Source organism: Odontesthes bonariensis, chromosome 17 (genome assembly GCF_027942865.1).
Source record: "Odontesthes bonariensis isolate fOdoBon6 chromosome 17, fOdoBon6.hap1, whole genome shotgun sequence".
Lineage (NCBI taxonomy): Eukaryota > Metazoa > Chordata > Actinopteri > Atheriniformes > Atherinopsidae > Odontesthes > Odontesthes bonariensis.
The window spans coordinates 26,271,264-26,295,251 of NC_134522.1; the positions used below are offsets into that span (position 1 = coordinate 26,271,264).

General features: G+C 40.7%; 1 protein-coding gene across 3 annotated transcripts in view; it reads right to left on the reverse strand.

The window, feature by feature from the left end:
- Positions 1-23,988, reverse strand: part of slc4a11 (solute carrier family 4 member 11) — a 90,990-nt gene that overhangs the window by 40,638 nt on the left and 26,364 nt on the right. For 2 of the 3 annotated variants that reach the window (XM_075447504.1, XM_075447502.1), the window contains exons 3-5: positions 21,549-21,665; positions 6,687-6,730; positions 1,789-2,017 (exon numbers count right to left, since the gene is read on the reverse strand). In XM_075447504.1, the coding sequence (XP_075303619.1) occupies positions 1,789-2,017; positions 6,687-6,730; positions 21,549-21,665 (390 nt within the window). The remainder of the gene's footprint in view (positions 1-1,788; positions 2,018-6,686; positions 6,731-21,548; positions 21,666-23,988) is intronic. The other variant, XM_075447505.1, reaches the window with a different exon arrangement.

The following is a 23,988-nucleotide window of genomic DNA, read 5'->3' on the forward strand; positions in this document are numbered from 1 at the left end:
GCCCATTCCTTTGCCTCCTTGTGGGCTATTCTGGGAGAGAATAGTCAAGCGGCAGCTGCCAACACAGCTTGAGAGTCTCAGAGAGCCATTTGAAAACGATGTGAGTGATCGATGACAGAAGTCAATTATCACCTTGCGGATCTGTCAGGGGGCGACTGTGCAGGGTGAGCTTCACACACCAGCCACCTCGGACTAACCATAAACAACTGTGGGCACCAGCCCAGCCAGACAGGATAACACAGGACACAAAGTACATTACAGATAGCTCTTACACTGCCATTATCTTCACATGCTCTTAAAGTGTTAACAAACATCACGCTAACTATGTGGGTTTTTTTTTCTGTATCTACACTGCTGTACATGTTGAGCAAATAATTAAAGGTAGGTAACCTTACTGTAATAAAAGGTTAAAGCTTTCCTCAATTCTATGTGACATTAAGGAGAAGGAAAGCATGAAATCATTTGCCACATTTACTCAGTGCACAGTTGTGGCAGAAAGCAAGGCATCAACAATGGCTCCGGGCTGTTATGTAAGAGGATGGATTTCTCCTGCTCTGAGGACTGAGGAGATTCACCTTAGCCTTGACTTCACTACTCAGCCTGAAGGACGTGTGCTGAGGGGACTGAACTAATGTGACAGGGAGCAAGAAGCCAAGGAGGCACCAAACTTGGATAAACTGTATCATATTTTACAAATGAATATGCAAAAGTAAAACACAAAGAGTATTTAAAACTTTAGGGATACATTACTTTTGCTTTTGGCAAACTCAGTTAATTCTTCTTTAACTGACATGTATTTTTCTATTCAAGAGAAGTAGCAGCCTGCTGTAAATGGCACTCAACAACATTTACAATCATCTGAAAAATACTCCCATCAATGAATGGAAAAGGCATACATACAAAAATTACATATGGCTGAGCATTAATGTGTATGACATCCGACACCCAGCCCAGTGACATCTAGTCATGTCTGATTAACTCAATGGCTGCCAGCCATTTTCAGTTCAGAGCCACCCATACTGCCAAGTGTTTTTCAGTATTTTGACTGATTTTCCAAGACCCACAGAAAAGTGTGTCTTATGACTATGTACACACCGAAATTCCCAAAAGAAAGAGTAGACTCTCTTCTTTGATCAGGAAAAAAAAGATTGTTTCTACCATTTTCAGTCTTTTAGTAATAGACAGTAGAACATAGGTTGGTTTCACCAAAAACAGCTGTTTGACCCAAAAAATTGAGAAAACGAGCTCTTTTTTTTTGTGCATAGTGGCACTGCTGCCACCTAGCGGGTAATTTTGCCAGTATATTCTCTGTTTAGTGTTTACAAGCCTAAGATTTAGTGACGAACTCCGCTAGATTGTCCCCCAGCCCGCTCCGTTAAAAACGCAATTGACGTCTATAGACGTCTTTGGCACTGAACGTTTTTATTTTTTAAATTGACGTCTATAGACGTCAATGGCACCGAAAGAGTTAAAAGAGCAGAGAAAAAAAAATTGGGAGCCCCAAATTCAAATGTGTACAATTTTCATTTTGGGTATCAAAAGCCCTCTAGGCCGCTCAGTTTATCTGATAATTCTTCTCCTCAGCCTAAGGTGAGGCATTATTTTAGGTAATGTTGACTAGTACTGACATCAGATGGTTTGAAACAAGTTAAATATTGCCCACGATCTGATTGTTGGAAGACAGTTAGTTCAAGCTCTCCATCTGATAACATCTTGTGTGCCATTGACTGTACAACTATATGTACTTTCCACATACTTTAAATGCATGTAAACGCAGTTCTTGCTTACCATTGACCTCCTGAGCTCCTGCATCTGTGAAAAGCATGCTCATCACCTCTTCAAAGTTGCAGCTGGGCTCAGATGCATGGCTGTCCTGGCCCACGTGGTGCAACATTCTCTTGAGAACATCGTCCAGTGAGGCTGCGGTCTCATCCAACAGAATGCTGGCTCTCGCTAGGAAGCCATCCAGGTCCCGGTGTGCCCGGACCTCCTCTTCAAAGTTCATCAGCTTCACATACTGTTGAAAAGATTGGACTGTCTCAGACATTTGAAATTGTTTTTTTAGTTTTTTTTTTTTTTAAACTCATTGAGGATCAGTTAACAGCAAGTTAGAGGACTTTTAAAAACACAGAATTGCAAATTCCGTTAAGGATCCTTCCGCAGGTTCATCTATGGAAACCTTGTCGTGACTTTTACTACCTCTAGATAGTCAAGTTCGATCGTCTTCTTGGCTGAAACTGACAGTTACATATGTAACAAACCTAAGGAACCAATGCCTTTATCCCCAGAGTGGGAATTTTTCATTGCTTGCAATAGGAAACAAGATTTCTACCATCTGGATAGAAATCATCTTCATCATCTCTGGAATAAGCTGCGCCTTATTTCTGGCCTGGGCCTCTTCAAATCTAGGCTAAAAACCTACTTATTTAGGATTGCTTTTAATACCCAGTAGTATGATGACACTTTTATCTTATTTGATTTTGTTGTATTTTATTGCTTTCACTGTTCTTTTATTGTTTTTATTTGTTTTTACTTATCCTTCTCTTTATTTATTACCTGCTGTAAAGCAGTTAGGTACATCGTAAGGATTGTCTGTAAAGGGCTGTAGAAATAAAATACATTTACATTTACATCTATTGTATCAATGTTTGACAATGTTATCAAGCCAAAAGCATTTCTTACATTGCGAAGAGGCATTGTGACTGATCCTGTAATAATGATATTTTAGTCTGTTCAAACCTGTAGGCTGAGAATAAGGATGTGCCAACACTTGAGAACTTTAGTTTGAATAAAACAAACCCTGACACGATTTCTCTGTTTGTGAAAACTGTCATGTGAACCCTGGTGAGCACCAACAAAGATACAGCACTTTGTTCTTCAGCTCAAGCTTACCTCACTTGTCTAATCAGAGGAACTGAGTTGCCTATTACAGTTTGGCACAGGTGCCAGATCCTCTAGGCCCATCTTCAATTTATATTACTCAAGAATGCTTTGTGACTTCTTTGCTAGTTAAAATATCACTGTATACAATCTTTTTGAAGCCAAGGAGTGCATTTATCCCAACACACAGTACCGTTGGAAGTCTTAAAATGTATGAGACGAAGCATCCATTTAGGGTGTGGCCTGATGAGAGGAAAAGCCAGTGTGAACAGCAAAGACTAAGACCAGGACTAATGTCTGCTTTTGTCCGAACCAGGGAACCGGACTACAAATGTGAACACAACCTATATTACTACAAAATTAACAACTTGCCATTGCGTAGCATCGATTTCTCTGACAGCGTATGGGTAAAGTCACCCAGAATTTGAATATTAGTAGACTTGAGCATGCAACATAAGGAAACTGTGCAGAGAAAACTGAGCTATGCTAAGGTACGGAAGCATGGAAAAAAAACTACATATGGAATTTTGATGAGCAGAGATGGGTTTTTGTGGTCTAATAAATGCTAGTAGATTTTTAATAAGATTTCTATGCTGATCATGCCAATCAGTACAAAAGCCCACACTGGTAAAATCCATCTACTCCAGTTTGGAAGAGAACCAAAGGAAAAATACACTTTGCTGGTTGGATCTGTGCCATGGTTTGATCTATTAAGGATTTTAGTGTCTCAGTAGTGTCTTTGTTTCAAAAAATGCCCTGATGGGTTTACATTGCTGTAATATAAATTCTATCATATTTAGGAAGAAGACACTACTATAAATCTGCCTGCTGGACTAATCAAAGCTCATTTTAAGTCAATTCAACTGAAATTAAACCCCGTGTGTGATCGCAATTCTCAATAAGCAGGGTAATATGACACAAGAAAAAGCAAATAATTGTCTTTGTCTGACTTCTAGAATGCATATAAACATGTTAAAATCCTACAGAACTGAGAGCTTCCATGGCAAAGCTGAGCTGTGACTATAGCTGCAGTTTTAATAGGTCAACGTGTAAAAACACCCTAAAGGTTTGAGGTTACCATATCTTCCACACCACCACTTCTGAACTTAAAGGAGAATTCCGGCTATTTTACAAACATATCCCATCTGTTGGAGACCCAGGAAAGTTGGCCAAAGGGAAAAACGTGAGAAATTTATTTATTAATTTATTGTTTCCTATCGAACAGCTGACTCGTTTCAACACCCATTTTCGCCGTGATGTCATGACGTGTCACATGACTGCTGGAAGGAGCGCACCTTCGCCCATTATTCAGCTGCGGGAGTTAAGAACCCTCAGGATTTTATTGTTAGCAATTTAGAGATGGATAGTTCGTCAGATTCTGATGTTGGAATGAAAGAGTTTGACGAGTTTGATGGTCGGGGTTATCTTTTTGAACCAGAATACACTGATGAAGAGTTGTTGCCACAAGATGCAGCGAGGATGGCTCAAAACGATGATCCAGAAACGGGAGCTGCTGCTAGGTCACGCATTGGGGAGACATGGTGGTGCAGATGTGGACATTGTATTGCACTGACCACAGAGGAAGACAGTATGTGCTGCATGGATTGGGATCTCTTACAGCGCGATCCAGATGGGTCACATAGCAGCGAGTGTTTCACCCAGACAGAGAGGTTCCCCCACATGCTGTACCGGGACGTCTCGAAGCCTTCTTTTATGTACCAAGAATCAATTGGAAAAAACATCCTAGACCGAATGGACCTAATGGTCAGCTGTCTAATGAGTGAGTATAATATCTTGTTTTTATTGTAATTATTTATTTCTTCAACAAGGAATCCTGTGGAACACGGAAGCTGAGAGAGGTAGGTGCGCTGTTTTTGAAATCTCAAAATGTATAATGTCTGTGCTAGCTAACGGTATCGTTAGCCCCTGGGTTGAATTGTATTGCTACTGACACCACGGCCAATTCGGTAAAAAGTATTTTGATACACGTTAAGAGCCTCAGGAAAGGTTAAAAGCTTGCCCGATAGAGCCCGCTTTCATGGAAATCAGCGCAATTGGACAACTTTGCGCAGCGGGCATGAAAATGTCTCGCGTTTTTCCCAACTTTCCTGGGTCTCCAACAGATGGGATATGTTTGTAAAATAGCCGGAATTCTCCTTTAACAATATAATTTTTGAAATCATACAACACTGATAACGTAATTCCCTTTTTTCAAAAGTTTATCCCAATCTCAGTGGTGTCTGAGAGTCCCCTTTAAACAGAAGGATGGAAACAGCTCGATTAAGAGCCCACACACTCACCAGTCCTCGATTTCATTGATTTTGTGACTGACAGAAATTCTGAAGATGAGTGGATTTCCTGCTGTTCTTTTTGAAATCCAATAAGCACCAAGAAGAGAGTCCTTGTCTGAAGGCTTTGGGTTATTTCAGCAAATGGCTGAAATTTGATGTTGTTTAAATGTATAAACGTATAAGGAATTGGGTCTGGGTGTCGTGTGCACCTCATGTCAAGTGAATAAAAGGTTAAGAGTAATATTAACTCATGTGACATAGCTTATATTTTTAGTCACGTTTGTTTCTTTTTTTTTTTGGATGTCTATTGATCGTTAAGAATAAGCAAGCGGCCGTGGGCAAGTGAGGATCCACTTAGAAGTTGGTGGGAATCTAGATCGCTTCCTTTAAAATTGAGAGACGAGACATGTGCTTTGATGAGGAGCTGCTCTCGCCAAATGCCTTTTGTAATTTAAAATACATTTCTAATCTCCGTCTTGTTTTGTACAAAGCAGTTAAGCATTGTAGCAAATTTGATCTATATCAATAAATATATACTTCATTTATACATATGGACCACAATAAATAAGCAGATGCGCTGCACAGCTCTCAAGGGTCACTATGGATGTGACCATGTGAATGTATCATTCAAGAAAAAAAACTACAAAAAACAGAAGGACAGTGCAAACAAACAGAAGTGTGGTACAGAACGGGGAGATTAGAGAGAGGAACCAGGCAAGCTTTTGGCAGGAACTGAAATCACTGACAGGCTCGTACTAGGGAAGAGTCTTGACAGCCTTGTTTACCAGATTAAGCTCATTCCCTGCAGATTTGCTTTAAACATCTTGATCTATGACGTTCTGATTTATCCAGTGCAAGCAAAGGAAATAATTGAAACGTTACATGCCAAGATATCTCTGATATGATCCATAATAGTGAAAAAAGAGGCAGATGGTAAAATAAATAAATTGTGTTGCTTTGCCCCCTTCCAATCAAATATGGAAAACCTACTCCTGGATTGTGGGATTTTTACACTAAACTGAGCACATAAAAAACAGTTCCTGTTATCCTCCCTGTATAATTCACATTAAATACACTTCACAAAACCTGCTGCTGCTTAACTTAGGCATGAGATAGGAATTGGTGCAGATGATGAAAGTAAGACACTCTCTCAAATTAGTGTTTAAGTCCTCCATAAGTCATTTTAAAATCCTTCAGGCAGTTGCTATGTATCTCCATTTTCTTTTGTTTGGCACAGATGGGATGAAAAGAAAACTGATTTGGTTTTCAGGGGTCTTTCTTCTGTGACTGAACATGTAACGATCAAAGAAATCAACTGCTATTTAGTTTTTCTGGGATAAAAACTTGTCACCACACTGCATGAATTCATTATGGATTCAGCATGGGGTGCTTATTTATAGACAAACACATACGAACCCAGGATAACCAAAACTTTTTGTTTTTACTTCAAGTCTGCATGTAGGATTTCATTACTGATATTTCATTTCTTTCTAGTACATGAATAATGGTGCTTACCCTTCTTGAGGTGTTCAGTAACACACAGCCTGAGTCATCAGCATCTGAGGGCAAAGAAAGAGATGTTCATTAGAAAAATGACAACAGCTAATTAATTTAGCCATCAATCTAGACTTCCGGAGAGCCAACAGGTGAAAGTTGTTTATTATAAATGGAAACATCATAAAACGTTGCTTGTTTTAGTTCTAGAAATGTTCTGCAATAGTGGCAGCCTGCTGCAGTAGCTCTAGACAGATTGTTTCTTTTTTTTGTATCTAAACAGCATTTTTCCGTGAAACCACTGCATGTTTTAAACATTTCCCAATGCTAGTTTGGATGCTGTGGTGCTGCAATGATTTCTGTTAGTAATTCTGGCACACGTTTCCCTCTGTTATGATACATACAGGTCACTGGGAAGGTTATTTGCACGTGGGAGTAGCTGGCTGAACTTTTCAAAACCCAAGTACTGCCTGGAATAAGACCCCAAATCCAGATTAGTTATCGAAAAGATGTCTAAGATACAGAGCAGGAACTAAACCGAGAGAAAGGAGAAGGAAGTTTAAATCATTTCTTCCTCTGATTTTCATGGGAAATGTGGGAACACTGAAAATGGACGAGCTTGGAGCACAGATGAGAACATTGTGGGAATAGCAAAAGGGCAATATTATCTGTTTCACTAAAAAGTGGCTGCAGGAACACCTCTCCACCGGTTTCCAGGCTATACAGCAGACAAAGGCTACAGACACCAAGGTAACAGTGAAGAAGGATGGACCGCAGTGGTTGTTTGAGGCACTGAGAATGAACATCTCTGCACCCCCAATTTTAAACGTTTGTCTGTGAGTTTCAGTCCTTATTGTCTACTGAGAGATTTCACCTGTGATACCAGCTGTCTCTGCATGTGACATCATCAGCTAAGTCGTGGCAAGCTACAAAAACAAGATCCCAAGATTTCAACCCCTCCTCTCTTCTACACTTCCACTTTTCAAAAGTTTGTCAACACACTTTTATCCCGTTTCTAGTTCGTCTATAACAATAATTCATACTGCAAGAATATAAAACAACACTGTAATTTTAGAATGCTTTTAGAACTAATGCCACCTACTTCTTTGTTGTTTTCTTTTGAGGAGATAAATGAACATGTTCTAAATACTAAGAGGGATGTATATCTTAGCTCTCTGCTAAGCTCACACATGCACACACATGTTCATATGAGGACTGGACTGACACCGCATAGATCCTTTACTTACAGTAATCTCAAGTAAAGAAAATGAGGGCGAGTGAGAGATGGAGAATAGCAAGACCTGAGAGCTGACTTGAGCCATGTGAGTCCTTAAACCCCTCAGCGACCAACGCATCCAATAAGTTCAACTTTTCCAGCTTTTGTTGAAGTTAACTTCTTATGCAAATGTGGTCACTGTAATGACCTGTATTTGCATTTAAAAGCATTTTGAGCAAACGGAACATTTGGTAATGATGGTAAAAATTCTGAAATTACAAGTAACAACCATTCAGCCCATAAAAGGAAAGTAGCCTGAGACCTTTTTTCTAATGCTGATGAAAATGTCAAGAGGCACATCTCTAAATGCTCTCATTGAAGAGGGATTGGACTTTCACTGCCGATAAGGCTTTTCATACACACGTCTGTGGGGCTGAGGCAAGTGCTCTGATAAATTACAAAGGTTTGGATTTTCCCAGTGCTGAAAAGAAAAAAGAAAAGCTTTTTATGTCAGAAAACAATACGGGGACAGACCGAGGGAATGAGGCTTTCAGTCCCTTTACTAGCAATCCGTCAGCAGCCCACTGACTCTCATAAAACAGACCACGGCCGCCATTACATAACTACGGTAGCTACTGTGGAGGGGGGACATTACAGAGTTACAATGGGCTTTCCTCCTCTAGTCCGCGTGATGATCTCTGGACTCCACGTGGAAATCAATTGTTGCACAACTCCTCCCTCAAGCAGTGAAAGGCAAGAAAACCCCTTTTTAACGGGCCAATAAGCCTTGGGAAAGCCCAAGGATATCACACTATCAGTAATCCAGTTACAAATGAAAATGTTTTGAGAGTGAGTCTGCAGAAAAGGATAGTGGCTTTGATCGCCACAGCAAACACCTTGCCGTCGTGATACTGCAGGCAGCAGAGGGAAAAAATAAAAGAGCCCCAACCCCTGCCTTTCTCTGATGAGACTAAGGGGGGGGGCACGTGCAGTGTGCAGTGGATTTTGTTCATCAAAGCCTCACAATCAAAAAGCACACGGCTGGGCTGATCCCTTCCCACAGGGGGGAGGATGCTGCAGCTCTAATTGCCGTCAGGCTGCACTCATAAGGAGATATTCATATATTCATATAAGATTACCTCATCCCCAATGATCACCTCCTTCTAATGGTCTCTGTATGTCTGAATGTACTGAGAGGCTTAAAGTAATCCAAGAGAATTTCTGGGTTTAGGGATCAGAGAGAAGAAGTGTTAAAATGTGACACAGGCCTGTTTTCCTTATTTGATCAATGAGGCACTAAAACTCTTCCTTGACAACAGTTTGTAATCTCACAGAGGAGTGTTGTATTATTTTACAGCACGGTGACCGATACATTTCATGTGTGACACAGGACCTTTCAATAAAACTAAGTGACGGGTCTGGCCAGTAAGCTACAACAGTGCGTAGATTCTAATTTTTCAAATAGATCAGGGGTTCAATATTTTGTGGTTTTTAGCCCCTTAAAATTCCAACAGCTGGACAGTGTATAAAAAAGCTGCCCGTAAGTGGTTTCCTGTCGACATACCACGGGAAAGCTAAGATTATTGAGAAGCAAAGCTTTTTAAAAGATTGAAACGCGCTTTTTTTCCCATGTCATTTCGTGATACTGTGACAAACAAAAATCAACCCTAACAACCATCAAAACAAAAATAACAACACTGAAAGCAACTCATCTTTGTTTTTGGCAGAAATGTATTTGCCCAATGGTGAAAGCCCTGCGTAAAGCCAAATTGGCCACAGTGAGTCTTCTTTGCAAAGACTCACGTGTGCTCATGCAGAAGAACTTAGACGTTCTGAGACATACTGAAGACAAGAGAGCAATGTCTTTGTGGACTCGACTGCTTTTTGCCTGACCGTGTCTTTAGAAAAAAGCTGTAAAACGTTCCATTTTTTTTTTTTTTTTGTGCTACTGTTATCAAATCTGGACCGGAACTTGTTAAGGTATCAGCATGTAGTCTGATCCAGCTAAGAGCCGACAACTTTAGTCATACATCTCATACAACACGTGTATGTAACAAGCCCCACTGTGTGTTATTAAGATCAAGCAATGACAAGCAATACGTTTTCCACTTCAGTATTTAGCAAAAGTGACTGAACTGAAATGGAACTGAGCTTGCAGGAAAGTAATTATGAGATTGCATGAACTTCTAAAGAGCTTTCTCTGAACGTAGAAGACTGGACACCATCATATTAATGTAAAATAAAATAGAAAACAACATGCATAATGTATTAGCAGTTTACAGCACTTTCAGTAAGCTGTAACTTCTAATCTTCAGCATTTACTTGGATAACAAGCTTTTTTTTCTCTCTGCTGCTTAACACAAACACTGGACAGAATTAATGGATTCTTTGGCTACTGAGTAAAAACATAAATTATATTAGCAGTACTCTGCGTGATCTGGATCAATTTCATGTATATTTTTAAGCTCTAGGAAATCAAGTCAGTCACCTTTCAAGCATAAGGACAGATTCAAACGTCAAGTCATGCATCAAGTAAGATGCAGGAGAAAAATTCCACTTCAAGAAGCACAGCTAGCTGCCAGCTGTCTCTGGGCTGTAAAGTCGATCCACTTTCTTTTTCTTTTCTAGTTTAAATGTTTACTATGATGAAAAGCCAGCAAAGTGTTTTCCATAATCTTGAGCATCCAGAGAGTAAACAGCTCATGAACACCTCAGGTTTTTGATTTCTCTTTCTTTCATGAATTCAAAGTAGCCAACATCAACATCACCTCCTAGTTTTTTAGTTCCACGTGAATTTGCCTCAGTTAATCTAATCTGCTTGGCTTTCGTTTACCATTTCAAACGAGCCAATTGTAAACTTACACAGTTTAACTCATCCCTTAATGTCAATTTGACATGAAGACAAGGGATCCCCAGAATTTGTAGGATGTATTTGTTGAAGGTTATGAACACAATGATCAGTCCCTCTTTGTTTTACTCTCTTTCTGTCAAAGCCCAGAAATATTCATACCAGGAAGTAAACGAAAACAGTAACCTGGCAAAATGGTTTGGCAAACAACTAAAGCCTCACAAAGAAGCTTCAGCTGAACTTTGGATAAACTTTGGCATCATTTTTCTGTGAAAAGAGCCCTGCGTCTGGGGTCCTAGGCTAAAATAATATCCATGACTAAATCATGGACTCTGTTGATAATTATAACTTTTGTAGGGGTTGCTGTCACAGCTTATTCAAGCAGTCACATATTTGCCTTTATTTCATCATACAATCCATGTGTCATCTTTTGTGACATGTTTGCTGCTGTTAACGAGGCGCGTTACAAGCTTTTGTAATCCATTTCATTCATCTGAATGATGGAAGGCAACACAAAATATATCCAATACTGTCCGAGAAACCAATGCAGGCAAGAGACCAGATTTTCACAGATATATTTATAGGTATACTAATATAAAATTAAGGTAGGAGCTGCTCTCTTTTGGTCTGACGTAGTCACTGAGCTGTTTTTTTTTCTTACCAAAAGTAATTTTTATTCAGCCAGAGAAGATGGGATTCAGTGCAGTTTCACACCGAATTGTTGTGGATGACATGTTCCATTTGTGGTCTGCTTATGTGAAATAGCAAAATACGACAAGAATAAATAGACTTAACACAGAATCGGGGATACTTGATGAAACAAAAACAGCCCAGGATGTTCTGATGTCCTACCTTAGTTAGTTATTCTTAATTGAGAACTAGAATAGAATAGAAAAATACTTTATTCATCACTATCACACCAGTATAAAGGGTGAGTGTTGAAAACAAGTGTGGCTATGCCCGTGTGGCAGCCACACATACCATCAAAACAGTGACAGTTTGCATTATGGGTTACAATTTTATTTTAGACCTGACATTCAAACAGAAGATGTTTCACTGTTGTCTTCTTCTTCTAACTTGTTCCCAGCTTGCACCACTCCAGCTCTCCTGTCAGATGTGTTAAGTGTTACAATGTGAGGAAAATCAGATGGAGTGACATGGTCACCTGTCACATTTAAAGGAATGGGGCAATACTCTCTCTCATTCCTAGTCTCCTGGTACTGCACCTGGGACTGTTACCATGGCAACTGCAACCTGTTGACCTATGGAGTTTTAGTTTGGGGGTCAAAATCAACTGCACCTGCAGCTAAAGAGCTGCCTGTCACAACCTGATATCAGGCTCCGGATGGACTCCAGATTTGGATGCGTTGGGGCTGGAGACGATCCAGGCTATCAATGGATGAAAGACTGAAAGAACTGAAAAACCAGAGAAGATTTAGGTCATTTTTCAAGAGAGGCTCTATGTGTGTCTTTCAACAAGTGATTTCAGGTGGATTCAGTCTCACTCTGACGCTTTACATTCGCACAGTTCAGAGATCTAGCTTCAGATGGACGTATACGGACACTAACTTTGCACAAAAATGTTCTAACAATATTGGGCTTTTTTGTCGGTGCCCACGTGCAATCAAAATCTTATAATATATGAAAATAATTCATATAATTAAAGAAATAAAATAATTCCCAAAACATTCAGATAGTTTTTTTTAATTCAGCACAACATAAAGTTCCACATTATCTTTTAATGTGTAAAGGCTTCTTAACCCCTTAATGTTTTTATTCCTGCCGGCAGGAATACTTCATACTTCAGGCCAAATCTGGGGTTTTCCTCAGCCCCCCTTTATATGTACCTAAATATGTTATATGCCGTTGGAAAGCTAAGGGTCTTGCGATTCCAATGATGCATGGCAATCCAGGATACAATCAGAACTGTGGACACAGTGAACACTTTTGTGTCAAAGTCACCTATAAAGCCTCACAGTATTCTAAGAAAAGATGCAACTCCAACAAAAACGGTCCTGTTACGTTGGCAAGGGTCCAGTTAATGTACTCCAGTAAAATAGTTAGTCTACAACAGTGGTTCTCAAACTTTTTTGGTCATTCCCCACTTTGAACAAGTGGGGATTTCCAAGCCCCACCTGCCCCTGTCGCCCCAACAAAAATATTGATAAATTACATTTCAACTCGATTGAACTAACACCAAGTAACATCATATTTTATAATGAATCAAAATCAATAACATCAAATAACACAAAGTTCAAAAAGAGAAAATAAAAGCGTTTAATTTGCAATCTGTGCAAAAAACAAAAACAACTAAAATTTATCCCTGCATTAGTGGCTGCAATGAGCCTGTTTTGCACTGCACAACTTCTCAAAACGTGGTTGCAGGCTTGAAACTGCCACTCTCAAGTCATGCTCAATGTTGAGCTGAGATCTGTATTTTGTTTTCAGAGATGCCAAAGCTGAGAAGCATGTGGTTGCATTTCGGGATTCTGTATGTAACTTTATATGAGGCCATTTGTGCTTGACTGTTAACCGACGAAGCCTTCAGGCGTTGCTCCTGCTGTCGATTTTCTTTTAAAGAAATCCAGTGGCTTGTTAACATGACAGGGGTATGTTATAGTGATGGGATACTCGAGTTTGTATGAGTCACTCACTAAAATGAATCGGGTTTTCGAGTCACTTGAATCAATCACCCAGAGTGTGCGCCACGGAAGGTACAAACAAGTTCCAAACCACGTCCCAAATCATTGTGAAAAAGGCTAAAAATCAAGAAGTCTCCAAGGCCAAACATTTATTTTTCTTTCTTTCTCTCTAAAAAAATTCAAATAACCCAAATAGCCAATAAATTAACATTCATTGCAAAACAGTGCAAAATTATAATAAAATGTATGAAACTGTGCACAAATAGAACATTTAAATAACCTAAACAATAGTGCAAAAATAATAATATTCTAACATTCAACACTGCACCATTAGAATAAAATAATTATGTACAGACTGAATGAACTCCCGCTTCCTTCAAAATAAAGCTGGAAGGGAGAGGGAGCTGTGAGCTGCCTGTGAACTGTGAGTCGAGTGTAAATCATGAGTCCTGAACTGTGTGGAGCAGAGAGCTGGCGAGTTTCTCGGGTATGGGAGGGGCTCTACGAGCTGGGAGGGAGCGCGAGCTGTGAGCTGTATTAGCGCCGCTTCAGCCACGGAGCTAATACAGCAATTAGCTTTATACATTTACGCAATTGCAGTTAGAATAATAGTTGTGTGGCATGTCTCCTCTTTACAGTTAGCTGACAGTAGCAGCGGTGAGTCAGTGAACGAGTTAATGGAGACAATGACTCATAACTCCTGAGTCAGTAAAAAGAATCTCGAGTTTTGAACGATTGACTCACGAATCGCACATCACTAGCGTGTTATCTCCAGGTGTCTCCTTAATTTGTTTGGCCTCATGCTGTCCGCTGCTAACGGCTTCAGACACAGAGCACACATCGGTCTGTCCTCTGCACCGACCATTGCAACCGTGAATCCTCGACCAAGATAGTGTTTGTGATGGTGCTGGCTCCTTTTTGGTCCGAGCCACAAATATTATCTTTATTGTCAATAAAGAAAAGCATTTAAGATGGGCATAAAATTTAAAATTTCCTCCCGTTTGTCGCGCCCCACTTGCCATGTCTCCGTTCCCCACCAGTGGGGCGCGCCCCACACTTTGAGAAGCACTGGTCTACAACAAGTCTTACGCCCACAAAGACACTGTCTGTGGCGCCAAATTTTCAAAAATTTCGTCAGATGCATATTTTTCCGCACATTCTTGATCATAACTTCAGTTAGCATGTATGTGTTAGCCACACCATGATTCCGAAACCGCTCTGGGCTTTAAACTTTTGATTGGCATCTGACTTGCTCCAATAGATGACTATTTACCCTGTCTGCTGGGGCACAATAGTCAATTACTCATTGATACGTCAAAAGTATCTGCACCTATTCTTATGTGTGCGGCTCGAACCAGTTGCAGCGGATTTTACTTTGGAGTGGCGCATTGAATAGCTAATGAAATTCTCCTACTGAGCACAGGACATACTTCACTCCCCACATGTTTACAAACTCCTGTGTTTTTTCCGTTAGTTTATGAAAAATTTATTCAACTCTGAGCCGAGCTGCCAGTAGCCCAATCACCATGGCAACCACGTCTTCTGACCCCTCACATCTGACCCGGTTCTTCCTGGTCTTCCAGATGGCCAACTTAGCCGTCGCTGAAACAAAATTGATCAGTTAGTGGACAGACTTCTCTTTGGGAAAATATCGTGGCCCAAAAATAAAAGACTAAAAGAAAACACCTGACCAAACCCCTTAAACCAACTCTGAAGGTGTCTGAACAGAGCCTCTAATCTGGGACACTGGACAAAGAGATGGAATACGGTCTCTGACTGGGAGCAGAAAGGACAGCCGTCCCCCATGTTCGGATCAAGGTGCACCAGATACCTGTTCGTAATATGGCCCCGAGTACAATCCTCCACTGGAGGTCTCCTGTCCGTTTGTTGACAGGAGATTTGTACAGGGACCGCCAACAGCCCTTCGGGGAGGATCTCACCCAAAGACCTCAGTCCACCTCGACACCTTCACCCCTGCTAACGAGCGTAAGTTTAAGAACTTAACACAGAGGAAGTAGATGTCTTTCTTCCTCAGAGTCTCAAAGTCTGTGGACTCTGGGGTCTTCAGACTCAGCAGGTCATTTTCCTCTGGCCGCCATTGTCCCACAGCTGGAGACACAGCCAGGGAAGAAAAAGCGTAGTCACATTCATCATCCCATTGGTCAGATAAGACTCCGGTTCTCAGCAAACGCCCTGAGGCCTGCTGGCAGGGAAGCACAGACCTCCTCCACCAGCTTGAGCAACACTCTGGTGGACTTGATGTACAGCAGGTCTGCCAGGTAAAAGACGGATGTCTTTATTAGATGGCCAAGTTTCACCAGTCTCAGGCTGGCAGAAGACAGGACTTGAAAGGTGATGGTGATGTTTCCAAAGAAAGGCTCTTCAAAGATCCACATCCCTGGTGTGGTCCCAGTCTGCCATTCAGAAGTTAAAATCTGCCAGGCCTGGAGCACCAACCGGTAGAATGTTGTCAATCCAGTTAAATCCACAGCCTGAAACTGGACCAGGAACAAATGTTTGTCATCGCAGAGACATCCAGCTTTCCTCAGCAGGACAGTGCGGACAATGCTATACAATCTGCACGCGTTACACTTGATAAGATGCCAAACTGCATTTCATTAAAGGGGTAGTTCGCCATTTTGCACATTATGCCCTGTTTTTAGGTAGTCTGGGGTGAATTATAGATGTTCTGATCACAATTTGGACATTTGGTGCTGAACGGAGCATTTAGGTATCCACTGCTGCAGCCCCCCCACCTTTGCATTGAGTCAATGACCACTCAAGCAAACAATCATAAAACGGCATTAAACTTTCGTTTGCAGAGACATGAAACTCACCGTGTGGTCTGTGGTGGACAGCGATACGTTGACCCGAAAATCGCAGCGAAATGTGCCTTCTAACAGTTGTTTTAGCATTTGGTGGACCTATTTTTCCGGACACCGTTGAATAGCAGCAGCAAGACATCCAGCCACTAGGTGGCGATAGTGCGTTGTTTGTGTACAATACAAATCAATGAAGACGGACAATAATGGTAATATAACTTCTCTGGAAGCGTATTTCGCGGTGATTTTCGAGCCAACGTATCGCTGTCCACCACAGACCACACGGTGAGTTTCATGTCTCTGCAAACGAAAGTTTAATGCCGTTTTATGATTGTTTGCTTGAGTGGTCATTGACTCAATGCAAAGGTGGGGGGACTGCTGCAGTGGATACCTAAATGCTCCGTTCAGCACCAAATGTCCAAATTGTGATCAGAACATCTATAATTCACCCCAGACTACCTAAAAACAGGGCTTAATGTGCAAAATGGCGAACTACCCCTTTAATACATGTGCAATGACAATGAAGTGCTCTACTTTAGTAATAAATATGCAAAGTAAGACTTTTACATCACATTTTATTTTTCTTTGCACACCCTTGCTTGTGTGTGCGCGCCAGTACTTCCGGTGAAAACTTCCGGTGATTTGACAGCTGGCGCGTCAGGTTAGGGCCAGTGGCCGTAAACAAAGGTTAACTTATAGCCGAGAAGAAAGATGATAATATAACGTAGCTAAAAAGACTAGTTTTCTTCAGTAGCCTAATGCTTACCGATTTAGCAAGCCTAGCAGCCTCGTTGCTAATGCTAGCCGCCGTAACGTTACCAACCATACCCGACGTCAAGGAGTTGGCTGAGGTCTGTGCTCGGTTTTTTATTGAATTAAATTGGAGATACTAATTAATACTGAGGGGGGGCTGGTCCCGGGGAAAATGGCCAGGGCCGATTTTTTTCCCCAGTCCGACCCTGCCGCTCTGTACTTCTGTCACTGCAACCTCGCACAAATTGTAATCCTGTTAAGTAACCCCCATTCTCACTGAATGTAACTGTAATCTGAGTACATCGTTTTTGCTTGTACTGTAACGGATTACAGTTACTTTTATTTTGTATCCTTTTACCGTAACGCCGTTACATGTAATCCGTTACTAACCAACCCTGCCTCAAGCAAATTACACCATAAAACAACAGTAAACTACCCGGACAACAACCACAAACCCCTCACATCACAATAACACGTGAAAAACAGTCAGAAAAACTCACAAACTCTCAGCAAACTCACCACACGCTCCACAGACTCACTCCCAGAATGCACTCAGAGAGAGAGAGATACTTTATTGTTCCCAAAAGAAAATGTGGGCTCAGGGTTATCACTCAGCAGCATTCTCATCAATAAAGCAAACATCGAAAAAGAGCAAAAAGTAGTGTTAATTTTTATATACACAGCTCAGTCTTTCTTGTATTATAAAATACATTTCTTTGTTTTTTCTTATTTTCTGCCTTTTGAAATGTAATAATTTGTTGCTGGCAGTGTTGTTTTCGTCAACGATGACAATGACGAAATCATTTTGTTGACGACACTTTTTTTCATGACGATAACGAGACGGTGACGAGATAAACATAGCTCTCTGATGACGAAAACATGACGAGACGTGTGTGAGTTTTCGTTGACGAGACGAGAATGGACGAAAATGTTAGTGGGTGATCTTTCAGACGTTTAAAATGCATGACATTTCTGCTTATTGTGTGTGTCAATTAAAACCTAAAAAGTATCTGCTGCATTCTGTCCTTGTTTGGTCACGCCCACCACCTGGCGTACAGCGCTCAACATGCTCAACACGTCACACTGTTGGTACTCATCAGACAATGGACCATGATGACGGCGGCAGTTTCAACACAGTGGCTCTGTGGTCGCAAACGTAGAGACGACATATGGGTGTATTTTAAATATAACTCAGCAGATAATATAACAGAGTGTATTGTGAAGGAAGACGGTGACAAATGTGGCCACAAAGTAGGCGGAAAAAATACGACCAACCTTAAGCGGCACCTTAAAGGATAAGACCGGTTTTTTGACATTGGGCCCTTGATTTCACATTATAACATGATGTTCTACTCACCCCTGCTTGTTGTTGGTCATTTGGAGCTGTTCCGAAGATATTCGCGAGGCGTCTGGCTGCTCTCTTGAGATATTCGGCCATGAAACGGTTTCCTATGGGCAAGCTTATACAGGCACAAACTATGCTGTTTATAATTTATTAATTACTCTACACTAGCACTGATAACGTGGAGGTGCGTCGCTTACTTAAAAAAACCCGGGTTACTAATTTTGAATTTTAGCCGAATGAATGAATAGGCAGCAGGTCTGTGGGCTGTCTGTGGCAGTAGCACCCACTTTACGACGAAAAAATCAAAATTACAATAACCCGGATTTTTTTAAGTAAGCGACGCACCTCCACGTTATCAGTGCTAATGTACAGTAATTAATAAATTATAAACAGCATAGTTTGTGCCTGTATAAGCTTGCCCATAGGAAACCGTTTCATGGCCGAATATCTCAAGAGAGCAGCCAGACGCCTCGCGAATATCTTCGGAACAGCTCCAAATGACCAACAACAAGCAGGGGTGAGTAGAACATCATGTTATAATGTGAAATCAAGGGCCCAGTGTAAAAAAACCGGTCTTATCCTTTAAGGCTCGCCACAAGGATATTTTTTCGAAGGTAAGTTACAAATGCTGTTAACATAATCGATAAATTTCATAGTAAGCTAATACATTAGTACGTTTTCCACATACTCCTGGCGCAAATGGGCTGCTAACTTCAGGCTAAAGTTAGCTTTTGTTACGCTAACGTCAATTCATTATGTGTGTGTCACTTTAGCAGCTTGTTTAGCCATGTTTACATTCAGTGACGGTGTGGTTATCTCTTTGTGTGTACGTTATATACTTATTGACTTATTGACCGAAATTAATTTGTTAAAAGACTATACTTCTTTTTTCTTTTTTTTTTGATTAAAACTAGACTAAAACCTTTTTGACTTTTCGTCGACTAAAACTAGACTAAAACTATCACATATAGAAGTGACTAAAATGTGACTAAAACTAAAAAGCATTTTAGTCCAAAAGACTAAGACTAAGACTAAATCTAAGATGGTTGTCAAAAACAACACTGGTTGCTGGACATATTTTGATATGAGGGGGGGCGGTGCATCAGATGGCCTGATAAGATACGTCAAGGCCTTGCACGGAACACAGAAGTAAACTTTCTTCTAGCACTTCATGGACGTTGCTTTTGTGAATGCATCTTGCACAAAGAACATGGCAGAAGCAGAGGTGAGGTTCCTTTGCACCAGAAGGCATTCAGGGAGACCTTAACCTTGGAGTTGGCAGAGACGGGCTCTACCACCTCAGTTGAGCCTGGGCCATTTCTTGCTAGTCATCTCAAACCTGTGCACATATCAGGACACAGCACAGCTGGATGCTTGAGGTGCAGACACTGCCAGACCAAGATTCCTGTGAAGTGTGCCACATGTGATGTGCCCCTGGGCTTTGAGCCAGGCAGAGACTGCTACAATGATTGGCATCTTGCCAACAGCAAATAATGTCAATACAAATTGTGAATACTGTTCAGTGTTGTTTGCCATGTAATTATTTATGTATATAAACTAATTGCATTTAGACCATACTATTGGTTTGGACTTTTATTGTATGCACAAAGCTCTGGTTATAGACAAAATGTGTTTGTGCTTCTGATACTCTTTGTCAGTAATACTGACAGAGGATCTGGATGGGAGATAAGACAGTCCCAAGTGTAACCTTTCATCAGAGCCCAAGATCATGACTGTATGTCGAAGCGTTCAGGAATGGCAGCCTTTTTTCCCTAAGGCTCTCCAAATGGCACAGCTTTAGCACACCTAGTCCTATCCTTAGAAAACCTGTACAAAATACTTGGGTTTTTTGTTGTATTACTGTCAAATTTGAAGTGGGACTAGGTAAGACTTCAGGCTGTAGTCCCATTGGGTTTTTCAGTCCGCAGCCCTATGCTAAAGTCACTTTTAAGAAAATTTGGCAGACATAAAAATCAATCTTTTTCACTGTATTCAAGCTCATATTACTCTGTGACAGTAGCACTTACTGAGATTCTGACTGTTGTGGGTGAAAATTGTTCTCAACCAGCCCTCTACTCCAAGTTCAAGAACAGCTTTCAATTTACTTTGGGTATGCTTTTTTTTTTTAGGAGCTGCAGGCAAAAAATGCCCGACTGTTAAGGGGCTTACTGGCTATAAGTGATTATGATCGAATGCCGCTGGTAGCTTCTCTGTGCCAATACCAAAAAAAAAGATTGTTTGACCGCACTCATTGGACTGGCCAGTAAATATCAGATGGGAGGTGTAGCTATAAGAGGGAAGAAACCTTCTTGATTCAGCGATGCATGACAATGCAGATGTGCAAGACTCTGCATTGATGCAGTGACAGACTACACTCAAGACTTTGCAGCCTACAGTAAATCCAAATCTTTGTTGTTTGTTGATTTTCAAGACTGTGAAGGAATAAAGTTTCATAGTCATGTTGTTAATTGACATTCAACTGCCGTAAAACGCCAAAGAAGAAGTTACTTACTGTGGTTGTTAGGAAATATGGCTGGTGGGGGATGGCTAAAATCAGCAGTGACTGATTAAAAAAAAAAAAACATATCAAGTGTTTTGAAAGCTGACCACAAGGCACGAGAAGGAGTTTTTAAACTTACCAGAAAGCACAAACAAGGTAAACTCGCTTTGTGCAGAATCTGTCTGGCAGACTTTGTATACACTGGCAATAAAACTAATTTGAGGACCCGTGTAGCCATTTTTTCCCTGAAATTTAACTGAATGACAGTTAAAACTGAACTTTGAACTAAACATCAGCACAATTATTCTGCCCCAGACAAGGAGAGAGTTCAAGGAAATCACAGAACGCCCAATACTGCGTGGTATTCATGTCGGTGTTCAGTATATACAAACCGTCGTCCTGAATTGTATGTTAGCATTCTTAAAACGACATTTTTCTAAATTCCTTTCACTTGCAAATACATCATGTTATCATTTCATCCATTTTTCTCAGTCTGTCTTCTTTTGATTTATTCAATCATCTTTCATTCTTTGCCTTTCAACTTTTCCCAGCATGCCTACCATGTCACCACCCTTTCAATAATTTCTCTACCAATGTCTCTGTACCCAAATCTGGCTTTAATTTCTATACACCAGTAAAATGTTTCTTTCCCAGCTGCCTCCCCTTGCGTTTTTGCCTCCCTCCTTATCCACACGACACAGTCTAACCTCTGATGCCCCCTCAGTCTCTGTCCCCCTCTCTTTCTTTGTGTTCTGACCTGGCCCGGGGCTGATCTGGTTGTCATAAAGGTGGATGTCATCTCCGCAGGCGATTGGCGAGTCCTGTCCCTCCTCTCGGCCCTCGCTGCCCTCCTCTTGCTCCGCCTCCCGCTGCTCTGGGGACACAACAGCACAGGGTCATCTAATGAACCTCACTAGTTATCAGGCCAGGCACGAAACTCACTATAATTATCACTGTCAACCCCAGGAAAAATAAATAATAATAAGACAAAACAGCGGATTACAATTTGAATCCCATTTCTGAAAGGTTTTTAACACAGCAACATGTCTCTAAACATTTGGGACAGGGTCATGTTTGCCATTGTGTAGTCTCTTTTTTTAAGAACACTTTGTTAACTGTCAACAGTCATACATTTTGGGAACTGAGACCAGTGGATGGACCTTTGGGAGAGGAATGTTGTCCCATTCTTGTCTGATATAGGCTTCTGGCTGCTCAACATTGGGTGAAAGGTCAGCCCCGTACGCAGACTCTTCCTCTACCAACCCATGCTGCTGTAACAGACACACTGTGTGGTTTAGCATTGTCTTGCCGAAATATGCAAGGCCTTCCCTGAGAAAGACATCTGGATGGGAGCAATGTTGCTGTATATACCTTTCCAGATGTACAAGTTGACAGATCTAATAACACAAATGCACCCCCATGCCATCAGAGATGCAGGCTTTTGAACTGAGCTCTGATGATGAACTGGACGGTCCCTGGACTGAAGATGATGGAATATTCTGCACAACAGTACAATGAGGAACATTATTCCGAAACTGATCTGCAATTTGTAGGTACATTATTTTGCAGCTCGCTAACCTCTGCCCATCTTTATTTCTGGGAGACTTGTGCCTCGCTGCTTGTTTACACCCAATCATGTCACTGACCTGCTACTCAATCAACCTAATTAGTTGCAGCATGTTCCCCACAAAGTTACTCTTTATTACCACTTCTCTTTCCAGCCTTTTCTTGCTCCCAATCCCAACTTTTTTTTGTTGTCTGTGTTTCTGCTATTAAATCTAACATAAGCTAACGTTCCTCATGAAATAGTAAAATGTCTCACCATTAACATTTGATATTTATGTATGTTCTATTGTGAGTTTAAGTCATTGCAAGTCACTAAATTCTGTGTTTATTTCAATTTTACACAACATCCAGACATATTTGGAATTACAGTTTGCCTCAGAATTATTCAGTCACGGAAATTAAGCTTTTCTGTGATGACTTGTCTGCCAGTCAGAGAACCACTGTGAATAAAAAGTAACATATCCAAATATTTCAATGTCACTTGGTGTACGTCATTCTGATAATCATCGTAAAATATGAACTCAGATTCCCCTTGAGCTTTCCTTTTAATCTCATTGAGACAGTCCAGTATGATTCAATATATATTACTCGTGTATCACACGACACAGTCTAACCTCTGATGCCCCCTCAGTCTCTGTCCCCCTCTCTTTCTTTGTGTACCATCATCAAAGACCCCACACACCCCCAGCACGGACTGTTCTCACTTCTGCCCTCAGGACGCAGGTTCAGGAGTGGGAAGTGCAAAACCACCCGTTTTAAAAAGTCTTTTTTTCCCACTGCCATCAGATCACTGAACTCTGCCAAAGACTGAACTTGGGGTCACCTACTGCAACTGTCTTTTACTGACTACCTGAATGTACTTCCAATTTTGCACAACCACTTTACTGCTGACTACTGCACAAAACAGCTAATGTAGCGCACTACTGCACATTATGTATACAGGCCAGATTTCTATATTTATTTCTATATTTCTATTTTATTTAAAAATCTTTAAGAATATTGTTGTTGCATGCAAATTTTTCATTTTTTTTTATCTTTATCTTATCTTTTATTATTATACATTTGGACATCCAGTGCGGGCAACAAAGAAAAGAATTTCATTGTTCAGGGAAACACATTTCTAACTGAACATATGACAATAAAGCTTTGAATCTTGAATCTTGAATCATTATAGCAAAACTAGAAGTACAAAAGAGGCGTTACCTGAAAAGTGCTGCCTAAAAAGACTTTTTCAAACACAAAAAAGGCTTAAAAGGACGTCGTAAGACCTAAAGCTCCACTGATGGTAATTGATGATGATTTAGTGTATTCATCTAAACTTGTTTCTTTTTAAGTTTGGCTATGAGAGCTTAATCAATTTGCGGGGCTAATAGAGAATTAAGCCAGTTGCAAACTGGAATTTTACGACAAATCTCAACTCGTTCCACAGATAAATGGGTTCCTGGTTAGGCTGAGAACACACATATAAAGAAAATGCTAAATATGATGAAATTTAGCTCCAAAGGCCAAAAATGAATTACTGAGAATTTGGACCAAGAGGCTATTCACACAAATAGGGATGATGATAACATAAAAACTATTCCAATTCAGGTGGACAGTAACAAACAATATGGTTGGGATAAATTTCAGAG